Source organism: Pseudonaja textilis, chromosome 1 (genome assembly GCF_049901715.1).
Source record: "Pseudonaja textilis isolate UNSWEBS1 chromosome 1, rPseTex1.2, whole genome shotgun sequence".
NCBI classification, from domain to species: domain Eukaryota; kingdom Metazoa; phylum Chordata; class Lepidosauria; order Squamata; family Elapidae; genus Pseudonaja; species Pseudonaja textilis.
The window spans coordinates 158,426,390-158,444,553 of record NC_141990.1 but is presented as its reverse complement, the minus strand read 5'-3'; the positions used below and the strand labels follow the sequence as shown (position 1 = coordinate 158,444,553).

Genomic DNA, 18,164 nt, shown 5'->3' with positions numbered 1-18,164 from the left:
TAGATTTATTTTAGTTTTTTTTCTTTTTTAGACTTTAGATTTATTAAAATCCTGCTTTCATTATTTATTTTATTATTAAATTTATATGTTGTTCATCTCTTTGTCCAGTGCAACTCTTAGAAATAATTCAAGGAAGTGAACATAACATTCCTTCCTATTTTCTCCACAACAACAACCCTGTTGAGCTCAGAGTGTCTCACCCAAGTCATCCAGCTGGTTTATATTTAAAATTAGCTGTTTGATAAAGAGACTATTCAGATGTTTTAATTAATAAACATTTAAAAATAATACAAATGGAGAGTTAATAAGAATGTGTAACTATAAATCTAAATAATATTCGGTAACATGCTTAAAGTAACAGCAATCATTCCATAATTTATCACTTAGGAAGAGTTCCCTAATTCCCTTTATATTATTTGACAACTAGTTGTTTTTGTTCTGTGCATAGGTATGCATCAAGCCTACGAAAGGTAATAGGGTAAAGATAATGGGGGGAAAGGGGTGGTTTTTATCACAGAAGGGGAGGATAATATTAAACTTTACAGCGCATAGACAACCCAAATGTTAGTTCCGTCCTTCCAGCAAATTTCAGAGATTTGGGGACGCTGTTACAAGATCGCTCTACGCGTGTTTGCACGTTGTCTTTCTCTAAGAAGAAAGCAGTGCTATATAAAATGGGGTCCCATAAAATTTTACAACGGTGTCTCCCATCTCTCAAAGCCATTCGCTATAAATTTAATTTCTAGACACTGGTAGCGCTTCTTTTTCACATCTACAAGCCTCCGACCAGGCTGACTCTTTTCCCCAGTCCAGCACAGCAGAGCAATTGCGTCGCGCGATTGCCATGGGTACGAGCAACACTGAAGCGGACGGATACAGCCCAGTCTCCTTTGGAAGGAAAAATGCATAGGGACAATAAGCCTCCATTTTCATTATGTTTTTAATTTGGCAAAAGTGCTTCCTTCTGACTTTTTGGATCACCAAAGCTCTAGTGGGAGCCTTCAGACAAGAAATCTGGAAGGAACTATTTTTTTTGCCCCTGGCGGAGGGAACTGAGTACGCGGCTTTGGCGTATCACTGTCTGTGAATTTGGGCCGTGGCCGGGCAACGAAGCAGACTCTGCCCCCGGGACGGGGATGGGTAGGGGGTATGGAAGTGGCGGGGAACGGCGAGGGTCCTTTCCATCTGGGACCGTTAACATCTACGCCTATAGAGTCAACTACCTCGAGCCTCCCCACACGGGTGAGTGGAGTTGTAAGCTGAGTAGTTGGAAACTGCAGGGCGAAGGGAATCGCCCAGCGCGCTAATGTTTTAGGAGTTGAACAGAAACCTTCGGAATGAACCTCGTGTGCCAAGGTTCCTGCCCCCTCCCCAGAAAGGCGGACTATAAATGGAGTGACCTCCCAAAATTAAGTAGCATCGGGCTTGGTGAGAGACTTCTAGGGCTTGGTGCATCCCTTTACTTCAGTGGTTAAGGGTATGGTCCTCGACAAAACTGCATGGATGTTGCCACAACCTTAATAAGAGTCGGCTTTAGCTTCAGAGCGAAGTTACGTTTTAGTTGTAGTAACACACTGAATACCACACTAAGCTCCACTGGTTCTAGTTGGTCAGAAATGGTGTCCATTTGTCAGAGATGGTGTAGGGTCTCCTGCTTGGGGAGTGGGGGGTTTGGACTAGATGACCTACAAGGTCCCTTCCAACTCTGATTATCTGTTATCCATTTGTCACTAGTTCATCCAAGACTGTTGCCAGCCACAAACTATCCAATTTTTTAAAAATATAGTTTAGGATATAGTGCCAGTCTGTGGTGATGCCTGCTTAATTAAGCAGTTAGTCCATTACATAAAGACGGCTTGAGATTAAGTTTAACATCTGGTCATCCCAGAATGTGTGTGCGATGACTATTAGAGTGTGATAGAATTTGACATACTTAAAACCACTAGTGCCAGTGAATTCAAGAACATAAGAGTTTGTTAGTTCACTGCATTTTTAGTGAAATCAATACAGTGTATTCTTGAGAAATTTGTACTCAGTTGGGTGTTACACATGCTAATTCAGAAATAAACAAGCAGTTATGTACTAGTTCTGTTCTTAAAGTTTATGGATTATCCTGGCTATGGTTTATTCAGTAAAACATAATTTATACCTTTAATTTATACATAATATACATTATACATAATTTAATATTATGTATAAGACTGCTAACTTTTGCTAGGAAGATTAATGGAGAGAGGGACTTTTTCCCCATAAAGTTAGAATGCCAGATTAATTTCAAATAGCTCTTCATTTGCCTTAAGGTTCCAGGTACTTTGTGTCTAATCTCAAAACAAAACAAAACAACCTAATAAAAAACACATACTCCCCAACAAAGCCACCCACCAAGACGCTTCATTGTCCTTGAGCTCTTTCATTGGTAGCATATCTCCAAAAGCCATAAGAGCCATGGTGGCACAGTGGTTAGAATGCAATATTGCGGGCTGATTCTGCTGACTACTGGTTGCCATCAGTTCGGCAGTTTGATTCTCATCAGCTCAAGGTTCCTTTCATCCTTCCGAGGTTGGTAAAATGAGGACTCAGATTGTTGGGGCAATATGCTGACTCTAAACTGCTTAGAGAGGGCTGTGAAGCACTGTGAAGCGGTATATAAGTCTAAATGCCATTGCTATTACGAACCACAATGACTAGTCTAAACTCAGGCAAATCACAGAACTACCTTCACTGGACATGCTTATCTGTAGCTAATTTGACTGATTTATGGCATTTATTCAGATTTGGGGGGTTCAGATTGAAATATGAACTACGCATGATATCCTCAGGACATTAATTGGCAGATTTGTTGTTCATTGTGTTGTGAACAAAGCATAAACCTGAGAATGATACTATGTTAAATTAATGTTTCATTTTGACATAATTTGTGTGAACACAGATGTGTGTTAATCAGTTATATTGTTTAGCATATAAATATTACTGAATGTATCCAGGCACATTCAACAAGTATATATAATCATATTAGGTGAATTTTAAATAAAATATTTTAATTCAAGGTCTCTGAACAACATCTCAAGATTATGTATTATTTTTCTTTTCGCTATTGTAATGTTTAGTTTTTCTGGAGTTTTTTTGTGTTTTTCTACCAAGTCTTTAGTTTATTCAAGTAAATGTACAAATACTTGTCTCTCTCTCTCTCTCTGTGTATCCTTTAATAATTTAAATAAAATTTGTAAGTTTTAATATATTGTTTTATAAACTCAACAAAATTATTTTTTAAAATGGGCTGTGCTTCAGCAATAATATTGCACCGAGAGGCAAGCAAAATCTACTGTTTACCAAACATACTGTATGTACAGTTAAAAGGCGCTGATAGTCACATTTTAACCTAGTGCAGAGGTTCTCAAACTTAACGACCTCAAAAATGATAAATGAAAATGTATATTGCCTACCACAAAGCTTTAGTAATGAAAATAAAGGCACACAGTGAAAAAAGGAACTTAAATATACAGAAAATTAAATTAATGACAAGTACAGTAACTAGTGTTCCAGTATTTGAGGAGCTGCCACAAAGAATGGGGGGGAGGTTTCAAATTATTCTCTTCTTAAATTATTATTATATAGAAAATTGTATTGAATAAACATTAAAACAGTTGAACACAATGCGACTTTCCTGGCAGTTATTTTGCCATATATGCTATAACATAAAACCACATATAACAATTGATCTCTTCCTTATTCTACTTTCTAAGTTGGTGCCATTTACATATATATTTTCCTATTTACCACATAATTTCCTTGCACGTTCTATTACTCACCTGGAGGTTTTTAGGAAGAGACTAGACCATTACTTAGCTGAAATAGTATAGGTTCTCCTGCTTGAGCAGGGGTTTGGACTAGAAACCTCCAAGGTCCCTTCCAGATTCTATTCTGTTCTGTTCTGTTCTATTCTGTTCTATTCTATTCTATTCTATTCTATTCTATTCTATTCTATTCTATTCTATTTTCTATTCTATTCTACTCTACTCTACTCTACTCTCTAGTGTTAGAACTGATACAATAATCAAGATATTGATGGACGCCTTCTTCTTTAGATTCTACTATCAACAGTAAAAGAAAAAGCAGTTATGTATAAAGAAAAAAAAAGAATATTGTTGGTTTTAAACTTGTTGGAAAAGACTCCTGAAATACCCGGGATAGCCAAGCAAATAAACAAGTGGATTATCAAATAAATCAGTCCAGAGTTCTCAGTTGAGGAATAAATTATCAATCTCAAATGATAATAATCGAGTTACATGTGAAGATATAACTCACTTGAGAGATCTTCGTATAATACTGAGAAAGGGGAAAAGAAAAAGGGGAAAAAGGACATCAACAAAGTGGATGGACTCAATTTTAGTGCAAATGGATGCATCATTGGAAGAGTCATCTGGAAGGAGCACTGAATAGCTCATAACCATCATTGCATGTTCCCAGCATTTTTAGTTTACCAGAAGTGAAGTTATTGCAGATTGGCTTCAAACAGTTAAAGCTGAGATACACCTTTACAAAAGTTTACTTGGTTGTTTTCCAGCCATAGCAGAGATCAGTTTATTCAATTTCTGCTTAGATCTTTTAGACGAGCAGGAACTAAGAAAATAGTTAAGTGCCTTTTTCTTTTCTTCTGATAAAGTCTTTTGTGTTTAGTTCTTTTATATGCACTTTGCATTCTTCACATTGCATAATTTAGAAAGTTGCTGAACAGTTTTGAAATTTTCATTGATATTTGGAGATGAGAAAAGTGGATGGATGTAATTGCAGTGTAGAAGTATTTGCCGCAGGTTGGTTTGTAAAATGACTCTTGTACCATTCACTTTTTAAAAACACTTTTGTTGTTTCATTGTTTTGTTTTTCAGGCTGATTCCTTGTCATCTGAAAATAGTGACAGCTCAGGAGAAGACTGGCTCATAAAAGTTCGTTGCCCAGGAGCAAGGCATCGATACAGTAAACAAGCTCATGAAAAAAAGGTTAACATTACAATATTATTAATTTAATTAATCAATTAAACATGGCTAAAGATTGTTAAGAGAATAGTGACCCTTTTGAATGCTGGGCGATACAATAGTTTTAATGTGAAACCTATATATCCAGCTGTTCAGTTGATCCAGGAAAGAATTTTGTGGCTCTATTTATTTTATTTCTGTTTTTCACTTCCTACTTCACGTAAATTAGTCATATGGCAAGAATACTCAACATGTAGAGAAGATTTCCAGCTATATTTTTGTATTTTGCTTGTGACACCAGTTCAGGATGAATATAATATGCAATGGTGCATATTTATGCAAACCCAAAAAGTATTACACAGCATCTAAAAACTTTTAGGGACCTAGCTCTAAAATTTTGCTTAACAAAAACTTTAAAAATGAAAAAGACTTTTTCCCATTTAAATTGCAGGACTAAAACATGAGGGTATAGTTAGAATTTCTTAAACAAAAAATGACTTAATTTACTAAAATTATTTGACTGTTATGCATACATATGGTAATTATTCAATGAACTCTGGGCATAATAGAAATAAAATTGGATAAAATTAGCTCCATTTTATTTTATATGGTGTATAAAAGCTTGGACAACTTTGTCTTGCTCATATCCTCCATATGTTAAATTAGCATATGAATTATGTTAGTTTTTAAATCAACATCACTTTTCAAAGTTGAATCTTTCCTTCTGTCAAGGGACTAAAGTTACCCATTTTATGTGCAATCAGTTCCTAGAAACAGCCGTCCTTCTTTATATCATAATAAAATTACTTTCATTGTAATTCAGCAAATTTTCTTTTTAAACAATTATTTATGGTCAGACTGACTTTTAATTAAGTCATGTAATATTTAAGCTCTCCCCCCAATTGGAAAATATCAGAGGCAAATGATCATATTAGTGACAATGGCAAATGCCTCAATTCATACTGCATGGGACAAGGCAGTGGTAACCTACTTCTCTATTTTTATGAACAAAGTCATATGTACAGAAAATATGAAATGATTGAGAATATAGTACCAGATAAGGAGTCCCTCCGATTGGATGACACTTAATATTTTATTTATTTATTAAACTTTTATAGTTGCCCATCTCTACCAAGTGACTCGGGTGGTTTATAGTTCTAAAACTACAAATTGGTTAAAACAATTAAAGCAATAAACAATAAAAACATCCAAATAATAAGTACATATACTGTAGCTGCCAAAATAGTTAAGCAACTAACAGTAAAGTCAAGAAATGGCACCTTTAACACATTCTGAGCCCAAAGCCCAAGTATGTAGCCAGGCGTTTAAGGCCTTATGAGGCCAATAGGGTTGGGGAAAATTCTAATCTCTGAGGGGAGAGTATTCCACAAAGCAGGAGCAGAGACAGCCCATCTTCTAGTTCCTGCCAGTCGACAATTTAGCTGATGGGTTGTACAACATGCATAATCTGATGGAATGAAAAAGATGGTCCCTCAGGTAACCTTCTAATGGAAAAGAACAAGAAACTAAGGTGGTTATTATATGGCTAGATTAAAACTTTTGGGACAGCTAGTAGGTGATGTTGCCATACTGGAGAAGAAAATATGGAGCTGTAAATACAGAATTATAGTAGGAACTTAAGAATCAGGAACAAAGGAAAGCTCAACATAATGAAAGATGAAAGGAAACAACTGCAAATTGACCTCTTAGGTGTCAGCAAACTGAGGTGGAATAGGATTGGGCATTTTTTTGTTGTTGGAAGATCACACTTTTTAGTACTGAGCACATGAAAAACGAAGAAGGAATGGCATTCCTTTTACAGTTAGGAAGAATGTAGCAAGAATAGTACTTGGCTGCAATGCAATCAGTGAGCAAATAATTCTAATTAGATTTTATGGACAATCCTTAATATGATGACCACTTAAGTTTATTCCACTACCATCAATGCAGAAGAAGAGGGAGTTGATGAGTGCTAAATCAAGTTCAAGTTCAATTTGAACTTTATAGAACATGCAAGCAAGATATGCTGCTTGTGATTTGAGACTGGAGTGCTATATCATGAAAGAAGAAAATATAGTTGGTTTAGGAAACTGCAATAAAGCAGGAGATGGACTTACCCATTTCAGCCACTTTAATGATTTTTTTCATAGCTAACACTGTCGTCAGACAAACAAAACCATGCATGGACATCAGATGGAGTATATAGAAATCAATTTGACCACATTATTGCTAAAAGCAGGTGGAGGAGCTCAGTTGTAGCATTAGAGACATAGCAAGATGCTGACTGGAATAGATCATGTGCAAGTTCTGAATTAAGCAAAAGAAGAAAAATAAAGCCAATTAACTTCTACAACATGATTTGAACATTTGCCCACCATTTTCAAGGAGAACATCAGGAACCATTCTGAAGTCCTCAACCTCACTGAAAGAGAATCAGAGGAATTATGGAATGAACTTAATGAAATTGTTAAAGATAAATGTGAAAAGAGACTGTCAAAAATGAAGAAAGAGGAGAAAGCCTGTTCTGAACAAATTGGTAATTACTAAAAAGGACAGAAGCCAAAACCAAGAAAGACAAAAATCTCAGGAATTTTATAAAGAGTTCCAAAAAGCAGGATAGAAAGAATATGCTTTTGGACTTTGATGTTGGACAGGACCCCTGGGATTACTGTTGATAGCCAAGAAAGCAAACTAATGGATCATCAAATAAATCAATCCCAATTCTCACTTGAGTCACAAATGACCAAGCTCAAAGTATCCTATTTAGGACACAGTATGTGAACACCTAACTGTAATACTAGAAAAGATGAATATTAGAGTGTATTAATAAAAAGTGAGGTTTTTATATCAAGTTATTTGGCATATAGAAGAAGAGACACATTTTACTGAAGAAGAGTCAATATTGTTTATGCAAGCATAACTAATTGACTTTATTGCTTTTTCCTTAAAAAAGTTTTGTTTCTCATCCAAGAATCTTCGTCAATTCTGAACCGCCATGACCTGATGATTGAGAATTTTCATAGACATAAAGTAATGTCAGAAAATACCTCATAAAACATTTTGAATTTTTATAGCTGTCCATTTATTATTGGATTTTGCTATTTTTTTTCAAAAATAGGGGTCAAATAAAATTTTATTGGCTCTTATAGGTGTTCTTTTGGAGATAAACAATACAAACTTCAAGTGCATACCACTCTTATTTAATAAAAAAAAGTTTATATTTACATTCCCTTGTGAAAATAAATTATTTGTAAATAACGTATTTGATGAAAATTGTTATTTACATTTAATATGAAAAAATAACTTGAGTATATAAATGATTTATGCAGTGTACATTTTAAAATACAGATAGTCCTCAACTTATGGCCACAACTGGGATTGGCAAATTCATCATTAAGCAGAGAGTTGTTAGGTGACATCATGTGATTGCATCCAATTTATGACTTTTTTGCCATGGTTGTTATATGAATCACCATGGTTGTTAAGCAAGATATGTGACTGAAATTTGTGACTTACCCTGCTATATTCCCCATTGGCTTTGTTTGTCATAAACTAGCTGGAAAGGTTGCAAATAGAGACCATGTGACCCTAGGATGCTGCAACTATTGTACATGCAGGCCAGTTGGCAAGCACCTGGATCATGATCACATGACTGCAAGGAAGCTGTGACCATATTAAGTATGAGGACTGGTCATAAATAACTTGTTTTAGTCCCATTGTAATTTTCAATGGTTGCTAAATGAATAGTTGTAAGCCAAGGATTATCTATCATCCTCCAAATAGAATCCTTGTACAAATATAAAAAGCAGGCTGTGATTTTCAGACCATTGCTTTACAGGCAGAGGATAAGGATGAGTATTTTTTTAAACTCTGTAGTACAGGTATTGATTTCGTCACAACTATGAAAACATTCAATATGCATTATCCATCCGTTAATTTTTAAAATAAGAATATGTAATTAAAGAGGAATTAGGAAGCTGCCAATTTTGTATCTTTTTATCATCTATGTTTGGAATACATTTCTTAGTATAACTGTAGTTCTTCCAACATACAAAACTCCACTATGAAAATCTTATACAGTAACATTTTACTGTCTTTAATGCTAATAATTATATAGTTATGATAAAGAAAGATAGAAAAAAGGCAGTCAGGTAAGTTATCTTAACTGGAAAAATTATTAAAATATGGTTTATAAGGGTCCTTTAATTAAGAAAATAGAAAATTAGAATTTAGAATCAATGTAGCTAATCTTGATCTAATCTTGATCTTGGGTTGTATTGTTTTAGTCAGATTGATGCTAACGAGATATATCTCCATATAAGTGTAGAATTAATGGTTTTCCCTAATTTAATAGAGCATATCATCACGGTCCACAAAAACCGAAACCTCAAGCATTCTAGATAAAAAAGATGATGACTTCACAGAGAAAACAGAATTGACACCTACTACACCTTTCCAGGTATATGGATTAAACATTTTATTTCAGATCTCTAAGTAAGTATCTTGGCAGAAAAAAACCTAGTACAATGAAGTGAAACATTGCTTAACTCACATAAATCAAATGTTTCAGGCTATCTCAATGGATTTTTGACACATTACAATATAGGTAGACATTGGGTTACTGCCATTTGTTCAGCAGCTATTCAAAGTTATAATTGTGGTGACTGGATGTTATTTACTATGGGTCTCATAGTTCTGGCAATTGCATTGTCACCATGGCTATGTGACATCACAGTTCATAACAATGTCATTTGGTGATTGGCATTTCTGATCCCAATTGCTATTATAAGCCTATAGTTACGGGAATTGTTGAGGTTCTTACAATCTATCTCATGTAACTGCCTCTAACGTATAACCAACCATTTTTAAACACTCATTTGCAGGGATAAAAAAAAACATGATCTCTTTCAATAATATCTGCTGTTTTAATCATAGCATGCTGTTTAAATATCATCTGACCCATCTAGGAAAAAAGATGGCCACCTCCAAATGCACTTCAAAAATACCTATTTTATAGAAAAATGCCTTTTCCTGTTGAATAAATTTCATTTGTGTAGTTAACTTTTTCTGATTTCTTAGCTTGGTGTTAATAGCTGTTGTATTAGCTTTCAACATAGCCCCCCCCCCCCAATTTGTTTTTAGTAGGCCACATCATTTTACAATATATCACAATACTAGTTATGACATAACACTGGAAAAGTTCTTTCTGTGCATATCAACATTCTGGTAACCCTCACCATTAATTTGCTTTAGAGCTTCATTTTAACAGTGAATTACTGAAAGTTGATAGTTGGATAACGTGTGTGTGAAAATATAGAGAGCTAATATATTTCTTAAATCTGAAGATTCTTTTCTAAGAACACAAAGCAACAAACACAACCTATTTTAACATTCTAATATTAGGATTATACAAGAGTGCCAAGGCAGGAGAGTACAGACTTGGAGTGGCTGGTAAGACTTCGTTGCCCAAGAACTCAAATGGAACAGTTGATGCCAGATCTGAAGCAAGTAGGTTTGGTTGTCAATATATCAACATTTTCCAGTACAACATCATCAGATAAATATTTTAATGGTAGAAATTTACAACAGTAAAAGTGGAGTTTCATCTTAGAGACATTTTTTTTAAATCTAGTTAATAATCATAAAAGTTCTAATCTAATACATACTTTTCCAATTTAAGTGAAATACATTTTCATTTTTAAATGTTCTTAATGGGGAAAAGTATGACTAAGGATACAAACTTAACTTTATCTTGCATTAAGGCCCATTGATATTACATCCAAATAGTTTTCTAGGTTACTAACTAATTTGACTCTGACAAGCAGATCAGATGGCCTTAGAAAAGCCATTATGTGTCAGGTCTCAATCTGTAACATAAGGCTTGCCATACTGTCATACCTTTAAAGGTATGTGAAGTTTTGAAATCTTCAAATGTTCAGCTCCATCCGCTGCTAAATTTATTGAATTTTTTTTTTTATGTGGATAAAACAATGTGTAGCTCATCAAGTCCAGAAGAAAAGTAAGCATTTTAAAATAAATATGCTGCATTTTCTTTATCTGCATTGTTATGTATATATACCTTACAATCCCACAGTTTGGTCTTGTTTTGTGTTATTTTATGCGAAAGAAAGATCACATAGGTTACTATTAAAATGCGGATTGAAGCCAAATGTGGTGTCCAAATTTCAGGAGAGTACATATATATAGCTAGGATGTATTTCTTATGAAGGTAATCATAATTATTCAATGTGCAGTAAAAGAACAAAATGTGGTGACCTAAAGGAAAGGAAGAGATGAGACAAAACAAAAGCTGAGTTTTTACACTAGCTTCATTTATTATATTTTATCCTTTTTTATCCATTGCAAATTACCTTTGCTTTCTCCACATTCCTTAGAGTTCTCTCTGTTTTTGAAGATCTCGTGAACTCAGTGCAACCATGACATTTTTTTTGGTCTTCCGCTTCCTAATCCATTTATTCATCATATTTGTGTTTTGCAATTTGATCCTCATTCATTCTCTCTATGACCAAATTATGTCAACATATAGTAAATACTTCTTTCAGTCCTGTCCTTTGCTTTTTTATTCAATCAACATTCATTCAGCATCCTTTTTCAAATTATTCCTATTATATTCTATTTACTTTTATCTCTCCTTGATATATTGACTCTCACTTCCTTAAAACAAAGTGGGCACAAGCTTCTTTGACAAACATTCATTCCTTATTGCAAAGCATGTATTATCTACTACAATCTTTCTATTTGTATTTAAACATCCATTTTCTCCTTTTCTTTCTGTTAAGATATACACATTCATTTACTTCCCATAATTTTTCACATTCTATTATAATTTGCAGTTGTCAATTCATTGTTCTTTGATATAATAATTTTCAGATCTGTGTTTTCAGTGTATATTACTGTTCGTCTGACATTCATTGCAAAACATTTGGTTCTTAACCAATAAAATAGCATTTTCTGCATAATAAAAATATGTGCATGTTCACATCTCTCCAACCAAAATAACCTTTAACACCACCACAAACATTTTTATACATTTGTCCATAAATATATTAAGCAACTAAGAAGACCCCACCTATCTTTGTCTTACTCCTTGCTCAATATTCAATTACATGCTGAGTATTTCTTTTATTTTTATGCTTGCTTTCCTTCCATTATGAGCAGAAATTCTTTGATTATCCACATATGCTGCTTTTCATTTTAAGGACTTTTTAAAAAGACCTATGATAAAAATTAAATGGAACCCACAATATATTGTAGTTTCCTAATTTGAACTAATATTTGAAAGTAAAATACATACATACATAGTATGGTATTCTTTGTATGGGTATGCTTGATTTTTGATTGCTAAAAATTTTATTCATTCATTTGGTTTTTTTTCATTTTTCAAATAAGTCTTTTCCAGGAACTACTACTAAATTTCTGAGTAAATCACAGAGCAAAGTTTGCGGAGGAAGTCAATCTGAAAAGACAAAAACTTCAGAGAGTTGGCTAACACAGAAGCATCTGTCCATTGCACAGGTACCAAAGTATTGGGGGCACTGAATAGAGACAAAAATCAATAACTGGTGATGTTTTGTTACCTCATAGCAAAGTGCATGTTTCAAAAGGCCTTAGAAGGCAAACAGTCCATTCTTTGAGTTCCATGCAGTTTATTGAATGTGCTTGCTGGCGATTAGAAGAAATTGAATTCCTGCCTGCTCTTACTACAAAAGGGTTGTAACATAATCAAAATGCAAACCACAGTCTCTTTCTCATATTGTGGTTGCATTTTACAATACTTTTTAAAGTACATAATTGATTTGAATATATATATGGGAGTAAGATTTAACAGATTAATTCTAGCATGCAGAGCCACAGATGGTAAGGAGGTGGACATGGCCTCTGTCTCTACAGAAAAGAGCTTTGCTTGTGATGGGACATGTCTTTCACAGAGATGCCAGTAGAATGCTTCATCATCTTTTCCTAATATGGGTTTTCCCCAGCAACAGATCCCCAACTGAAGATGTTCTTCTTCTTTTCATATATCATATTCATATATCATATAAAAGACTCAGTAATGGGCTCCTCCCACTCCATAACCTTTCATAGCCACTTGGTTAATTTGCTTCCAATAATTATTTGCTCTGAATATGATTAACAATAGCCATCAAGCTCCTATTCATCCTTTGTAGTTTCTTCAGTACTGCCCTCAATCTATCAATTACTCATGATCAACACTAAGATTGCTTCATTTGGCTTTTTGAAGAAAAGTGAAGATGATTTTTCTCAATTTGATCTTTAGAGTTGTAGACTTGTTTTCATGTTGTTTTCATATTTAAATATTGTTTTAAATATTTAATTTAATCATTTTAATATACATATTATTTAATTTATCAAATTTAATATATTATTGGTAATACATATAGAAAATGGTGTATTATTATGGTAATAAAGAGTAAGGAAAACAGCTATATTGAGGCAGATTTTTTAATTGTTACCTTCTTATCATTACATATATAAAGCATCATAGAATATTTAATTGTTCTCTGGAGAATTATACTGAATTTGCCCTAAGTGTAGGGCAACAGATTATTAAAATGTTTATTGCAAAATTTATAAATACTCTATTCCAAATTACTTCGGGGATTTTAAAGCATTTTAAATTGACATTTATAATAATCAAAATCAAATCTTCTTTTAAACTATGCTATAGTTCAGGTAATATTAATAATTAATTCATTCATTGTATCGTATAAAGCTGATCTGTTTATAAAATTATTTTTAATAAGTATGTTTAATATAGTAGTTCACATTCACAGATTTTACTGATATTTTATTAGGCTTTAGTTAATGAAAGCCAAGATGTTATTGGTCCCATTCAGTTGCTGTTGGAAAGAGAAAGCTGCTTTATAAGGGTAAGAAATAAACATTGCTCGCAGTGTAACTTTCTGATGATTGAGGAAGACATAAAAATGCTTGGACCAGAAATGCATACTTGTAACCGTCATGTAAGAAGAGAAGACCTTGTTTTTTGATTGTTGGAAATCTTACTGTGAAATAGCAATTTTCTATAAAAATATGGAATAAAAACATCAGTGTTAAGTCTTCTCCCTCCCCCAATATCCATACTTTCTTGACAAAAATCACCCAAATGAAAAAGGTTGTAAAATATTTTGTTCCTGGTCATTTAGAAAAAGGTTGTTACAAGCTTAAATTGTCAGTACTGAAGTGTCTTTTAAATCTAATCCTTTTCAGCTGTAGGTCTAATAGCTTTTCCAAGGAGTAGTGGCCTGCTGTTGGTCATTATGGCTTGCAGTGCTGATAGCTGGAGGCAGGGGTGTCAAACAGGTGGGCCAGATACGTCACGCACAGGACACGCCCAGCTCCACAAAGGGGAAACATTGCAAAATGTCACATGACGGCAACGTGACGCTGCAAGTTTGACACTCGTGCTGTAGGGCATCACATCTGGAGGATTTTAAATAGGGGAAGGGTGACGTAGACTTTATAACTATTAGGTTAGTATTTAGCTTAATTGAAGCTTGTGAGCTTGTTTCGAAAGGAAAAAAGGAGGAGAAAATTGATAGATAAAAATTGGATTTTTTAAAAAAGAGATGGGTATTGGAGTTATCCATGTCTCCCTCCTTGCTCCAGTGCCAAGATACCCTCTTTATTGTTAGTCAAGGACATTTTTCTCCCAACAGAATCTCTTCCTCAGTTCTTACTTATTTCTGAGTCAGGGTAAAGGTGGATCAAGGTTATGTAGTGGTAAAGTGGGGTTTTCCATTGGAAAACAATACAATGCAAACATCCTGATTCTTATGGAGGAAGAGCCAGAAGGCAGTCAGTGATCTTCAAGGTTTATGCAGGACTTCTCCCTCCCAGCTAGGCATGGGGATTGGTGTTTCTCTGGTTGGTGTATTGATATTAGAGAAAACAAAATTTGCCTGAGTATCAGAGGGAATGTTTTGTCCATGAAATACCAATTTCATAGAAGATGTTGCATGAGATTGATATTCCTATTTCTATCCAAAAGGGCCTCATTGTTCATCCTAATTCTGGGCCTCACATTTGTGTCCTGTTATCAATGTGCAACAGTATTTTTGTCACTTCTCCAAACAGTTTCTCTAATCCATTAAGGAAAACACATCACTAGTGGTAACGGGAAAAGCTCAATTTCATGTTTGAGATCTATCATAAAATTGATATATTCTTATGATACTTTTATCTAGGAAACTTTTATCTGTATTGTCCTCTCTGTATTATTCATTTGCATCCTGCCTTTATTAGTAATTTTGTCAAATATCTCAAGGCAGTGAACATACCTGATACCTTTCCTCCTCCTGTTTTCTATACAACAACAGCCCTGTGAGTTGAGTTAGGCTGTGTGAGAGAGATTGGCCCGTTTGCTTTTCTCCTGCTTTCTTAATCAGGTGCCTTAACACTAGTTTATGTTTTTATTTATTATTTTTATTCATTCCCTTTGCGGCAGATTAGTCTTAGCTTTTCCAAATTTGCCTTGACATAGCTAATAGTGGTCCTGTAAGTCTGTAGTATTAGAGATCATGAGAGCTAGTTTGGTGTAGAGATTAAAAGTTCCAGGCTACAAACCAGGAGATTGTGTGTTCTAGTCCTGCTTTAGGCATAAACCCAACAGGATGACCTTGGCCCAGTCACTTTTTCTCAGCCTTGAGAAGGAAGCAAAGCCAAATCATGTCTGAAACACCTTGCCAAGATAACTGCAGGGACCTATCCAGGCAGTCTTCAAAAGTTGGACATGATTGAACAAAGTAAAAAAGATACGACGTATTTCAAGTTTGATTTCATATTCAAGCTATTGGAAAAACATGAAATGAGTTGTGGTTCTGGAGCTGTAGCCAGGGAATTCAATGCATAATTTTGAGAAATATTAAATGTAGGAGTGAGAAATCTATAGCCCTTCAGGTACTACTGAAATACAACTCCCAGGAACAACAGCTTACATGCCAACAATACCTGTAGTGCTATAGATTACCCATCGCAAATAGCCCCAAGAATAATCTTATGTTTATTTGATTTTTTTTTCAATTATGATAAGGCAACGTTATCTAAAGGGAAAAATAGGTTAGAAAAGTTAGATTCTCTTAGGTATATCAACAGCCATTAACACTAAATAGAATAGAGCTTTGACTGATAACCTGTATGTTTTATATCCCTTAAATAGTTTGATATTCTAGTCTTTCTTGTCAAGGTAAATATTACACAATTTTAGTTAAGAAGACTCAGGCCTGTATCTGGCTGCTATATATATTTAAAAAGTCCAACAGATAAATTATATATCTGTAGCAAATAAGATGTTTATATTCGAGTATCAATAATTGGTTTCCTGTAGCAATTGCATGAAATTGCAATGGTTTGTAGGCACCAGTGATACATATTTTAAATATACAAGTGTTGTCTTTGGAGGGATGTTATATTTATTACTAGTCTTTCTCAATTTCTATGGATTATTTATACTGTCAGATTTGTTTTAAATGTTCATTATTTATTCAAAAACTACATTTGTTAATAATAGTTTCTCTGTTAATTAGGAAGTAGACAGGTATTTGAAGCACAATGATTTCTTAGCTCTAAGGAGAAGGGAAATGCTGTACAAGAAATGGTTTGAAAGTGTTTCAAGACCTCTGCTTCAGAAAATTCAGGACAAAGTTGACAACCAGTCAAGCAAAGAAATAGAAGAGAGGAAGCGAAAACAGCTCTCCCTTTATCTAAACTATTGTAATGAGAAGGTATCAGAAAAGAAAAGCTGTTATTACTACAAGACATTGGGAAGCTGTTTGCAAAACGATTGGATTTGTGATTTTGGATGAAAACTGAAATTATTACTAGCTGTATAGAAGTTATAATTATTTTAACAGTAATATCTGAGGGAAATGTGTTGTTTATTGTGCCAGTTTAGAATAACACGATTAGAATTTCATTTCATTATTTTTTAAAATTTCAATAGATAAAGCAGTGGTAGTAAACCTTTTGGGCCTTGGTATCAAAATTGGGAAAATACCTAACTTGACTCTTCTGGTGTGTCAATCAAAAAGAAACAATTTTCAATATAACCCCCCCAGCCCCCACCCCCACCCCCATCTAGGCCACATTCAATAGTGGCACTCAGCATTGAGGCTGAGAAGCAGAAGCCTGGGCCTCACATTGAGCCCTTAATGAGAATCCAGATTGTTGGGGGCAATGTGCTGACTCTGTAAACCACTTAGAGAGGGCTATAAAGCACTATGAAGTGGCATATAAGTCTAAGTGCTATTGCTAATGCTACTACTGTCACTTCAAAAAAGCCACATTCCCAAAGGACATAAGCCTTGGCATAATTGCCCACACTATGCGGCACTCCCCAGGATCTGCTGCAGGGCACTTATCTTCAAGTAGTGCTCTCTTTCTGTTGACAGGCCCCTTCCTGCAGTCTACCGGCTCCAGGTTGCACAAGGCCTTCATTCTTGAAGCAGTTTTGGAGAACGCTCTTCCATGGACTTTACAGCCTCTGGAAACTGGAGACCTCTCATTCTCATGCAATTTTCAGAGGCTCTGGGGACTCTATGAGGGCCCAGCCCTTTCGTATGACTTCTGGAGGGTTCAGAGAGCACACCACATTCTCATGCAGCCTCTGGAGCCTTAAATTCTTCAGGAATGGGACATGCTTTCGAGAACATTTGTTGTTGATGAAGCCAAAAGGTCACGGTGTGTCACACATGTTGTAGATTAGCCATCACTGAAATGGGTCTAGGACAACTCAGCATGGCCAGCTCACCACTGCCAAGTTGCCTTTGCCAACTCACCATCATCAAGTCACCACAGGACAACTCCACATGGCCAACTTGCTGCAGGTGGACAGAGGGAGAGCTAGGTTGGCAGGTGAGCAACCGGGTGAGCAGAGCGGCTCGCACTGCCGCTCTCACCACACTGAGCTCCAGGCCAAAGAGGCTGGGGACAACGGTGGCAGCAGGATGTGTGTGAAAATGAGATGCGCTGTGATGCCATCACCTCTCTGCCACCCACCCTGCACATCACTGCCACCACCATCTCTGGTTTGTTTGGTCCAGAATGCAGTAGCAAAGCTGATGTATGTGAAAATGGGAAACTCCTGCCCATTGCTCTGCTCTGCCTACCCACTCGCTCACCTGCCAACCTGGTTCTCCCTCCCTCCACCTG

The 18,164-nt window shown here is 35.2% G+C and overlaps 1 protein-coding gene across 9 annotated transcripts in view; it reads left to right on the top strand.

The window, feature by feature from the left end:
* Positions 1-831: 831 nt before the first annotated feature.
* Positions 832-18,164, top strand: part of LOC113440926 (protein FAM228B) — a 31,195-nt gene continuing 13,862 nt past the window's right edge. For 3 of the 9 annotated variants that reach the window (XM_087919426.1, XM_087919429.1, XM_087919427.1), the window contains exons 1-7: positions 832-1,242; positions 4,887-4,997; positions 9,328-9,432; positions 10,377-10,481; positions 12,384-12,509; positions 13,811-13,885; positions 16,541-16,738. In XM_087919426.1, the coding sequence (XP_087775552.1) occupies positions 1,150-1,242; positions 4,887-4,997; positions 9,328-9,432; positions 10,377-10,481; positions 12,384-12,509; positions 13,811-13,885; positions 16,541-16,738 (813 nt within the window). In that variant the 5' untranslated portion in view covers positions 832-1,149. The remainder of the gene's footprint in view (positions 1,243-4,886; positions 4,998-9,327; positions 9,433-10,376; positions 10,482-12,383; positions 12,510-13,810; positions 13,886-16,540; positions 16,739-18,164) is intronic. The other 6 variants (XM_087919433.1, XM_087919435.1, XM_087919430.1 and 3 more) reach the window with 3 other exon arrangements.